Genomic DNA, 12,260 nt, shown 5'->3' on the forward strand with positions numbered 1-12,260 from the left:
ACATGACATTTGCATAGTGCTACGGTTCAGTAAGCACTAATTGGTCAGCGAGTCCGATGTTGACGCTATAAAAAGGCGACAGTTCGACACACCGGATATACGTCACTCTCGTCTAAGTTCGACTTGGGAATTTTTTTGTTCAATAATAAATGTGAATTTTTCTTCCTGGAAAAAATAAGACATTCCCTGAAAATAAGAGCTAGCGCATTTTTCAGAGCAAAAATTAATATAAGACACTGTCTTATTTTCGGGGAAACACGGTAGTAAAATAATTTTAATATTAATAATAATAATTTAGTAACATAAATTTATTCGTAGTAAAATGTACTCGCGGGCCGTGAAAATTATTTGGTGGGCCGTATACGGCCCGCGGGCCGCCAGTTGGACAGCGCTGATCTGACCTATAAGACCAATATAAATTTTCTGTTGCAGCTGTATGAAACACTAAATTTTTTTCAGTGGCCAATTAATTTAAATTACATTTCCCAAGATATAACCTTAATTTGTGACACTAAGTCTAAGGAAAATACAACTAATTTAACAACAAATTGTCAGAAAGCAATAAGATCACAAAAAATATCTACTATAAATGCCCAAGATCTGTTCCAGTTATACATATAACTATATAAGTGGTCTTTGATTTTTGAACAACTCGCTCTTTTGTACTCAATACTTTGATACCCCTAAATACCTTTTTGTAAACCAAATTCAAACTTTTGTATAGTTTCAGTTGACAAAAATTTTGAGCTTTTAGTGTCGTGATGCTTTCTGCTGGTTTTGATTTTATTAATATCAAAATTAATTTTCTGTTTAATCGTACCTGTTTGGTGTTATAATAAATTCAAACTTCTTGAATACAAGACAAGAATAATTAAAGCACATTTATAAAACATTTTACATTTAATGTTAAAACCCCAAATCTGGGAGAATGTAACAAACGTGTCTGTAAATAGACATGCGGAAAAAATTTATCAATTAGTAACAATGTATTTTGCAAAAACAACACAAAATTTTTATTACAAATCCTTTTACATAAATTTTTATGAATTTTCAACCAAGAAATTTGCATTCAAACCTTCTAATTTTATACATTAAAATCTGATGCAGGCCTATGAAAAAAATCAAAAATGTTTGTTTGAATAAAGTAGTGTTGCTAAAAAATTATTTAAGGTGTTATTCAATCTAAATTACTTTAAGTTTTGATAGAAATGTTTTTATATGAAAAATTTGTACCGAATAAATTAAGTTTTTAGTAAATTTTGTGAAAATTTAATTTTGTTTATGTCAAAAAGTGTAAAAAAAGCAACCATTACTGAAAATAAGGTTATTTCTTGAGGGTCATAAAGTTAATTTACAGTTCAGTTTAAAGAATTCCAGCAAAATTTTTGTTCACTTTATTGCATGAAAATTAACATTGTGACAATGGTATTTTGCCAGGGCAGCAGCAAAATTTTCTTTAATGCAGGAATTCGTTTTATTGATGTTCATTTTAAGGCGAGTTGACCATATTAATTTGTTTGAGTCATACCAATAAAATACAGGACAAAGCAGATGTTATACCTACCTCGTTTGAATCTTCAAAAGAGCTGCTTGAAGAAGCACCTAACAAGAAAAAAAAATCATAATTTATATACTAATAATAAATATTCTATTCGGTATAAAATAAACATATATATCTATGTTTTAGGGCATGTTATTTTAATAAAATGTAGAAAATAACTTTGAATTTCCATGCATAGGAAAGCTCATTATCCAAATATACATCCGTATCTTAACTTAAGAACAATAAAAAAAACTTTTTCTTTATCTTCGGATTAAAAAAAAAATCCAATTTCTTTATGCAGTTATCAAACTAAAAAATGGACAGTGTGTTTAATCCCAAGAATCTATCTTCAGAAGCTAATCAATAAAATAAATGTAAGACATTTTACTGTTCATTATCCAAAGACAAGAACCTCATGCTTGTAAATTACAGGTTGTCCGTTAGTTACTCCTCCCTCCCTGTCACATACAATAACGTACTTTTGGCAAACCCCCTTCAATTATGTTTACAATAGTTAATAGACTACCTAACATTAAAAAATTGAATTAAAAAAATTCTGTGAATATTTTCTAACCGATAATTTATCCATGTGACTAGTAAGTAGGCTTATAAGAACAAATTCATATGTTGCTAATAAGACTAAAAAGTCCATGTACACAATGTTTCTCTTCCTCCATTGTATACAATACAACTTCCTCCCCACTAAAACTGTACACACAATTAATGGATAGCCCCTTATGAGATCTGTTCATTTTTTAGTTTGGTAAGTTGAATTTTCAGTTTATTTCTCTCGTGCAAAGTCTAATCATAATCCAAGTTTCAGTTCTGATATCAAGACATTATATTCTTGATGTATTGATTACTGGGGTATAACAATTTATCCACTAGTTTCTTTGTTTATTTTTTCATTAATGTTATCTATTAAATGATATATTATGTATTAACCAACAGTTCAAATGTATTCAATCTGTTATCTGTAATAATCTGCAGGCTTTATTAACAACCATCTAGTGTTCTGCGGAAGCTTAAAGTTCCATGAAAACGCTCAAAAAATAAAATTTAAAAATGATTTTAAAACAAAACCATCAAAGATAATTGTCTTTCAAACCTATTAGATTATGCAAACAACTCAGGCATTAAGAGTAGGTGAAAGAAGGAAGAATATTGCAGGTCCACAATGCTCAGTTTTTATAGATCAAGTTGTGTACCATGGAAAAAAAAACATGTCTTCTGAAAGGTTCCACGACTGAAATGTTTGGAAACTGATGTTCTAGTCAACAATCTCACAAAAGAAATCTTTACTAAAATGATTTGTTCAGAAAATATAACCATCAAAAATTTGAAATTTTTTCACTTTTATAACCACTTAAAAGAGTTTTTCGGACAAATAAATTGAAATGTCATGCCTTTCGAATCAGATGTTAACCCAAGTTCAACAGCTACCATCGTCAATGTGTGGCCATTCCCTTTGAGAACAGCCACAGTGCCTTCAATATTGCCTGGGACACAATAATTACTCAGTAGAATTCTTGAACTTGAGTGAACGTTGAATTCGAACAATATAACATTTCAGTTTATTCATCTGAAAAACCTCTTTTAAGTAGTTATAAAAGTGAATGATTTTATCTGGCAAATATTGATATTTTTAGCTTCATATTGAAATTTTTTCTAACTTTGACTGTAGCTGATAAGAAGAGTAATCAAACTTGACCCTTCAAAATTTTGTATAATTTACACCATACGAAACACAAAACTGCTGCAGCAGTTTTCAAGAAAATATTAACCTCAGTTGCTGATTGGCAGCATGCCAAAAATGGAAAAAGTTTTGAACTGCTTTTGTGACATTTTGGCTATTTAAAGGTTCCTACAGCCAAAGTATTGCATATAACTTAAGATTTTGTGGAATTTCCTTTGGTTAACTTAGAAAGCTATGCATCAAATCCGAGAGGGTCAGGTGTAGCAACCCAATCACTTAACATGGAATGACCAAAACTATTTCGTTAAAATTAATAAATATCTATTAAAAAGATATATATTTTTTTAAAAATCAAAACATCACATTAAAAAAAAGTTCAACAGATAGAAGTGTGGAAACATTCAGCTATTCTGTTTTATGTCACATGCTAATAACTGTTAGATATTACGTGAAATGCTTGATTTCATTAGACAGATGCTGAAAATAGGCACTAATGAACATCTGCAGAAACCAAGTTAGCGTTTCAAGAAGTGACCAGAAAAACTAGATAGATTCTGAAACAAATAAAAATTACAAGATGTGCTAACACTTCAAGAAATGGCAAATTTCAGTATGTTGCTACAACATTAAAGCATCATCAGTCAATAGAAGTTCAAATATTAAATAATTTGAAAAATACTTTACTTATAAACTTAAAAACTTTCAATTTCAAAACAAATTATACAATTAAATTCAAAACAATTCAAAATATGTCCTATCATTCAAACTTAAACTCTGAATTATTGCTACAAATAAACCAAATATCTGCTTCATTACAAATTCTATAAATCAACACATGCACTTTTAACCCTAGTACACAGTTTACAACTCATCTTCAGGAATAGAAATGTATTACGGAGATTTCAAAAATTGCTAGAATTGGCAAGTCGGCATGGTTTACAGACAAATTGTGGTCGGTGTCTAACTCAGCATTAAATGTTAAATCTAATTGTTATTCAACTCTGGAGATGCAATGCTGACTCTACAATCCATAACACAAATAAGAGAGATGTGAACAATCAAATGAACATTTAGCAGAAAATTTTCTATCCAAAATTAATAAATATCCAAATGTTTTCAACCTAAGATTTTATAAAGTGAATAAATTTAGAAAAAAATTATAAAAATTAAGATGAATTGGATCTGAATAGTAATAAGGATCAGTTATTTAATAACAAACAATAAAGAAACCATTTTACTAATCTTTTCCCCTTTAAATTAGTTGATAGTTTAGGAGTAGGTAATTAGCAAAAGTCAAGAAAAGTTATGTTCCAATAGCATACAAACTTCTACAAAGTGGATACAAACTGTCACTTCATCCCCTTTCGACAAGTGTTCAACCAGTTTGTTAGTAGTTGAGAATATCTGAACTTTTGCAGGACTTCGGTTCTTTCGGCCAATCAACTTTTCACAACTAGTGTTTGAAACCTTTTTAACTAATCACATACTAACTTCGCTTATGTCACATAGTATAATGCAGACAATATTTTTCTTCGGTTAGTGTTTATTTCATTCATTCATAGTAGTTCATGTGACAGTGTAAACCAAAGTTTAAGTCTGCAACAGAAAAAGTAGAATGAAAGAAAATTAAATTTATTGAAAAACAAAAGTTTTAGAAACATTCTATCAGAGAGAAAAATTATACATTATAACAGTGTTATAATGTATTGTTTTTCTCTCAATTGTTTAATATTTAGCTTCCATGGTGAAAAAGTTTTCCAAAATACTTTTACTTGTTTTACTGACATTTGAAATAAAAACAATCATTGAAAAATCTATTAGATATTCTTTATCCTTGGCAGACATTCCAAAGTTTAGAAAGTAAAAAAACAAATTAAATTTAAAAATTACAACCAAAACAACATCCAAAACATTTCTCTTTCCTTCCCCAATACAACTAACCATTCCTTCATTGCTATAACCAATGTATTCTTAGCAACTGCAAGCTGTCAAGCCAGATAATTTGAAAAGTTAGTAAATACAATAATTTAAATGATAGATTAAATATTTAAAATCATAAATAATAACAACAACAATTAAAACATTATAGTAACAGAATACATAATTAAATGCTAACAATTTATTTATTTTTTCATTTAGATCCTCTCCATTCTGTAAGCACTAAGGGATTTTCCATTTCCACTGCGAGTTCTTTTAGTGGATAATTTGTCCTGGATACATAAGGAATGTCCCTTGCATCAACAGCCCTCACTCTGGGCTTGGACAAATCCTACAAGCACTAAGAAAACTTTATCCATACCCATCATGGTTTAGCCAAGCCCACAATGGGAGTAGATGGGTGATGATCCAGTTGCCCCTTTCGACAGGACCACCTAGCTCCTCTGGAGACAGGATTTAACATATCTGAGACAGGCTACCTACAAAAAATTCCCTAGTCCAGTTCCTCACAGTGTTGGCACATTAACTATCTTGCCCATCTGCTAACAATTTATTAGAAAAGCCAATGTATCAAATTTTAAAAATTAGATGTGTCCTATAGGGTTTCTCATTTCCCGGTCTTTTGCTTGTCCCGGGATCCCGGGATAAAAGTGAACTGTTTCCCAGGATAGAATTAATTATTTTTAAGGTATACAAAATNAAATGAAAATTTAATTTTATCATAACGAGTTTGCTTGAATTTTGTTTCTTCTGAGATCGCAGAAATGCGCGACGGGTAAGCTAGTTTAATATAAACATAATGCAGATTTTGAATAGATTTGTATTTTTATCTCTCTTGCATTATATAAAGAATCTTTCATAGTTTTTTTGTTTTAAACAGCCTGTATAACACATGCTAGCAAAACATTCAATGTAACTAATGGAACTGAACCATTTTGCAGGTACACATTGTTGAGATGAATCAGGAGACCCTTTCTCTTTGGACTGGAATGCTGTCTGCAAATAGGTGTTGGACAGTAGGTACAACTGTCTAAAAATTTCATGGAAATCTGATAATTAGGATCACTTTGGATAAAATAAATATTAAAATTTGAGTCGGGAAAGTTTAAAGAAATATAAGTCGGTGTCAGGGACCATGAAAACCTTCAAGTTGGAGATGTTAATTGCTGTTCTATTCAAACCTACCAAGTGCTTCATTTTCTTCAAGTTAAATAAATGTTTGAGTTAGAGAAGTTTTACTGTAATGTCAATTATCCGAAATAATTAGTGCAGGACAATTATGGATAACTGATTGCACTTGATAGAGGAAGAGTAAATAAAAAGTTAATATTTTTATTCTATTTTAAGTATTTAATCTTAATTCTACTACAATAATAAAAAAGATAAAGGTATAGAAATTTAATACATACAAATAGTGGTGGATCTACGACGAAACTAATAAAACTCAAGCTTCAGGACCCCAAAGTAACTATTTTTGGATGTTGCCCTATCATTCTGATTACAAAAGGGTCCTGTTACAATTCAAGTTTTGTAGTGCTAAAAATGTAAATCCGCTACTGTATACTAATAAGAATTAATGAAAAAATGATCTAATTTATTAAAAACAGACAAAGTTTCATTGCAATCTACAGCATACTGATGAAACTTTGAATTCAAAGTAAAAATACACAGTTTAATAGTAAAGTTAAAATTACATAAAGTACGTCATTTGTGTAAAAATTATTTATTACAGTTCTTCTTTGAAAAAATTACTTATTTTGCTTTGTCTTATATAGTTTTTATTTTTTAATTTGGCTAAATCCCTGGTTTGACGATCAAGCAAGATTGTCATGAGTTGAAGAATTGCTTCAAGTTGCATTTCTAAGCACGTCAACACTATCTTTCAATGCATCAAATGTTTCATTGTGCATAGGAAGTTCAAGCGTTGACTCTTCAATTACTACTTTTCTATTTGCACTGTAATAAATAAAACCTAACACTAGTGTCATATCTGATTTGCTGTGGTGATTCTGAAACGAGTTCCAAACAATTGCAATGAGCAAAAGAAGAGAGTATTTTGAACAAGGCTGCAAAGAGTGCCAGTTTTCTGCTGTAACAGTTCTGTGAATAAATGTGTGTTATATTTATTCACAGAACTGTTACACCAGAAAACCAGCACTCTTTGCAGCCTTGTTCAAAATACTCTTTTCTTTTTCCTGCCTTATTCAACAGTTGCATGTTCTTGATGATAATGCCCTCTCTCAGAGCTCTTATTACTGTAATCCATATAACTCTTCTGTTGGTGTGCAGTAGTCAGTGATAGCTTTTCAGAAGTTTGTTCCAATCTTATTTTTGCCTCTTGAAGGTGATCCACCATCATGCTGGAGACATTCATTGGCAAGCAAGTCTCTCAGGCCCGAGTGGATTTGAGCACTGTCAATAGTTCTCTGGCTTCTCTACCACAAAACAGCTTAAACAATGATACTCCAATTGTCAAGTTGGTTATCTAAGTGAACAACTGGAATGATACCTACCAATTTCAGTTTTGTTGAAAGAAATGCAGCATTTCTTTCAATACTTGATCCCATCTCTCTAATAAACCATTGCTTGCAGGATACCAGACAAGAAAATGGACTTGATCCAAACCTCTCCAAAAATTCTTGTGTCGGGGATGACTTGAAATTTCTTATCAGATCACAGTCACAACGCTCATAGACTTCAGTTCTGAAAAATATCTGCAATAGAACATCACATGCTAATTTGCCTGAAATGATCATAGAATCACTGCCTCAGGTCAGCAACCATGCTGATCCATTTTACAGAATACAAAGTCCTCAATTAAGATGAACAACATCAATTACATCTACATCAACAACCTAAAAAGAAATTTAAGCATACTACAGATGTTATTCATGCTCGATCACTTAAGTTTTTCCTTTTTCATCAAGTGACAACTGCAGCACATTGGACATGACAGATGAATTCTCTCTTGCCATTTTCAGTCAATAAATATTGTATCTGATCCACTCTTTAGTCTTCCTAATACACATGCCCCCCAAAGATGGACTTGTGAGCTAACTTTAAGTATTTGTCATGCTTCTACTGTGGCAAAACTAATTGGTCACTAACTTCCCAAGTACTTTGTCCTTGTGACAAATTAAATCATCAATCAGAATAAAGTTGTCCTTCCTTTGTTTTAGATCTCTCTAGCATATATTTATTTTGCTTGTCTTTCAATTTTATATCAGCTGATTGGTTTAAAGTGTCAGCCAAATCATTGCTCTAAAGCCATTGTTGATCAGAAGTCTCCTCCATTTCATTCTTATTTACTCATTGTACCAAGACATTACTCTCCCCACCTTTACTTGAGAATCAATTTTTCCTTCATCCAGACATTCATCTAACATGTCATTTGATGAAACTAGAATCATATACACATTAGGTGGAATTAATGTATACATTCAGTTTATTTGTAAATGCTGTGATTCATTCCAAAGGGTGATTCAAGAGTAAATTATTTTTGACGTTAACTGATGTCTCAACAAATTTAGCCCCAAAGTTTGGATTAATTTCCATTATCACAGTATTTTTTTTCTTAATAAATGTCTTTACAAACTTTTTATTGCAATTTCAAGCAAAATGGTTTCCTCCACATACATAACATTCAAATTTTCTATTATCTCTCAGTATCAACTTCTATTCTCTAAATTAGGGCACTTACATTTATTATACATAAGATTATCACATTCTTCATCATCATCAAAATCAATATTTTCAACCTAAGATCATAAACTAAGTTATCTTTATGAAATATATCCCTTGGTTTCCTATTGAAATTGGTCCATACATTCTCATAATTATCTAACCACAATATTCTCTGGTTTCTTGAACCAAAGCCATTAATCAATGAAATGATCTTGTATATAACTTTATCTGATCAGTTATGATCAAGTCACCAAGTTCCATAAAGGTTTTAACTGCCAAACCTCAAAGCTATTCTCTGAATTAGTTTCCCAGTTTTTAAACAAAATCAAACGTTGCTGGTTTCTTATGATGCCTTATGAAGAACTGTCAAAATTTTTCTGGAGTTAGGGTGCAACTATGCAGATATGAGTAAGCGAGAAGAGGCGAGATGAGATAAATATCAAACCCTGTTCAGATATGTGCAAGAACCATAAATTTGCTCTCGTTTCTTGCTTGTGCATGATTTTCCTTTGCGAGAACTATATCGCTCGCTACTAAATTCGCATCTGCATAGTTGCACACTTAGCACGTACCATTTTAAAAGAAGTTTCACTCGACTATGATTGCGTAAAAGAACTTGGTTATTTCTTCATTTTTCCTAGCAATGATTTGTGCAACATTATACAGTAAGTTTAATAAGATATGATACCCAAAATTCTTGATTTCTGTCTTTTTTCTTGATGTCGACCTTTTATTTGAAGCTACTCATACACCTCAATATGTAAAAATGTTTAAAAAATTCCAGGGATATGACATAATCATAAAAATCTATCAATTAACAAATATTTAATATAATGGCCAGGACAAGCTATAAAGACATTTATTGTTTCTTCTAATTGTGAATATTTTTATATTTTATTATTGTCCTGGCCATTATATTTATTAAAAATATATTTACTTCTTATAAACATTAATAAATAGAAATGTTTAATGGCAAAAAGTAATTGTTCTATAGTTTAGGCTTACACATTAATCTAAAAATCAATAACCAAGATGAACAATGAGAAGAATCACTTATTTCCAATTCTTTGGAAATTGGATGCATTTATAATTTGATGGTAACTGTTAACAGAATAAATCCGATAACGTTTTTCACTTTATTATTATTTGAACAACACAATTCTCAACATTTTCACTTAATGTTAAAATAAAGTAAGAGTGACAAAGCTAAGTTTAATGTGCAATTTTTCAGTTTACAATAAGTCTTATCTTTCTCCAACAGACAGATGCCTTTTCATCTTGCAACTACACTTACTATTAGAACAAATAAGATATCTATTAAGGTGTATTAGTAGATGTGAAATTAATGGAAAAAGATTTAGCATAAATCTCAGAGAGAAACAAGAAAGAATTTATGAATATTTCACATAATTGAAAGACTTAATTTGCAAATTTTAAAAACAATGACACAAAAAATTAATTATCTGAAATCAATTTTCTGTTCATTTTTATACTTATAAAAATTTTAAAATCTATTTTTAATATGTTTTTAATAAATAAACTAACTTCTCTAGGATTTTGATGTCTCAAAAACTGACTTCATATATTCGACAGCAGGTTAGAATCAAGAAAATACAGTAGTAACATTTTAACTAATATAATGACTTCAAGCAGGTACAGATGGAAACAGTACAATAACATCAATTTTAAAAAATTTGTACTTTGATGTGAGTAAATTACATAGAGTATTTTGTATGCTGATTCTTACTTGTGATGAACAATAGCTGCAATGATGATTCTATAAAAGCATCTACATGAATTTGGACAGTTTCTTCTAAATTGTAAGTGGGGGTTTTTAACAAGGAGCCAAAATGATCAATTGTGTTTGTGAGTTTTAACCTCAAAAAAATAGGTTTGGACAAGAAATGTTTTTTGGGGGGTTTTAAGTTGACTGAACCTACCTAATAATGTCAAAAATGAAAAGAAAATATAAGTTTGACCTTTAAGTTGTTTGGATTGTTTTTTTTCACACCCATAAAACTGATTTCTATTATTGAGGTCTATTAAATGTGGTAAACACCATTTTACAAATCAGTATTTTGCATTATAATAATTTATAATTTTATTCTGATGCTCCTGTATTAATGTAATTCACTGGCTTTTTATATGAATCTTTAATCCTTCAATCTGATAAAAATATTTAATATTTTCGTGTGTTGTTCTCAATTTCTAATCTGCTAATTTTCCTTACAGAATAATAAGGTAATTAACAGATCATTAATATTTAATCATACATTTTTTTTATGCTTGACTTTTCTTAATTAAATTTCTAGAATAAGTTAATAATCTTTCTGGTTTAACTTTAATAATGTAAAATCAAAATAATTTGATGCAGTTTCAACAATTCACACATTAAACCTTTAATATAGCACACTTAACTTTATTAAACACTAGTGCTTTCGACCTTATTTAAAGGTCTTCAAATTATTCTGAACACAAAGCTTCCAAAGAATGGAACTATAATATATACCATAAAGCTAATTTACATTTAAATTACGGAATGCCTTTGATTGATTGTTTTTAAATTGTTCAAATATTCCTCCAATTTAAAACTAAGACATTTAAACTAGGTTTGCAACTAATTATATCATATTAAATGAAAATGTTGTACTACAAATTAGGAAATTCATGCAAGCACTTCTACATTATGGGATTTCATACCACAACTTCCAAATATTTGATACTTAAAATTTATGGATTTACTCTTAAGCAGGTGTTTCAAGCTAAAATTATTTTGTACAAGTCTTATAATTTTAGTGTCTTTCAGAATTAAAGGTTTTGTATGTGAATTGTCAATACTGAGTACCCAGTTATTGTAATATCAAATGTAGCTCTTACCTGGATTGTTGTACGCAACTTCTTGCTTTCCGTTACGTTCTTCATTCATCTTAAATGTAAAAATAAACTTCAATTTATCTATTATAATCATATATAATCTACAGGATGATCCAAAGTTTACTTGCAAGGGGTAGATTTGATGATGCTGGTGATGAGTCTCAAATGTAATCCCAAGTCCACATTTAATAATAAGCATTTATTTATGTATTTCTTGCAATATAAAAGTGGCTCATGGCATCACTAAGTCTATTTCTTGCAAGTAATCTTTTTATTTGATCATCCATTATAATAAAAATTGATCATAAATTTAAGAGTTTGATATTCTAGAAACATTAAAGTCAGCTTTCATATGCTCTGAATAAAATATGTTGTGTGTGTAAGAAATGTATATAACTTGAAGACACAAAACAGCATCCAATACCTTCTCAGCATATTCTTCTTATACTATAGCGAAGATATTAAACCTTCCTTTGTAAGTTTCTCTCATATCTAAAACCATATAACGTTGGTTTTAAAAATACC

At 30.1% G+C, this 12,260-nt stretch overlaps 1 protein-coding gene across 3 annotated transcripts in view; it reads right to left on the reverse strand.

Annotated features, from left to right (window-relative positions):
- Positions 1–11,808, reverse strand: part of LOC111622588 (ran-binding protein 3-like) — a 34,811-nt gene extending 23,003 nt beyond the window's left edge. For all 3 annotated transcript variants that reach the window (XM_023365000.1, XM_023364999.1, XM_023364998.1), the window contains exon 1: positions 11,739–11,808. In XM_023365000.1, coding sequence (XP_023220768.1) covers positions 11,739–11,787 — 49 coding nt within the window. In that variant the 5' untranslated portion in view covers positions 11,788–11,808. The remainder of the gene's footprint in view (positions 1–11,738) is intronic.
- Between the last annotated feature and the right edge of the window lie 452 nt (positions 11,809–12,260).

This window comes from Centruroides sculpturatus, unplaced genomic scaffold (assembly GCF_000671375.1).
Source record: "Centruroides sculpturatus isolate CEXI.00-Female unplaced genomic scaffold, Cexi_2.0 scaffold199, whole genome shotgun sequence".
In the NCBI taxonomy this organism is placed as follows: Eukaryota; Metazoa; Arthropoda; class Arachnida; order Scorpiones; family Buthidae; genus Centruroides; species Centruroides sculpturatus.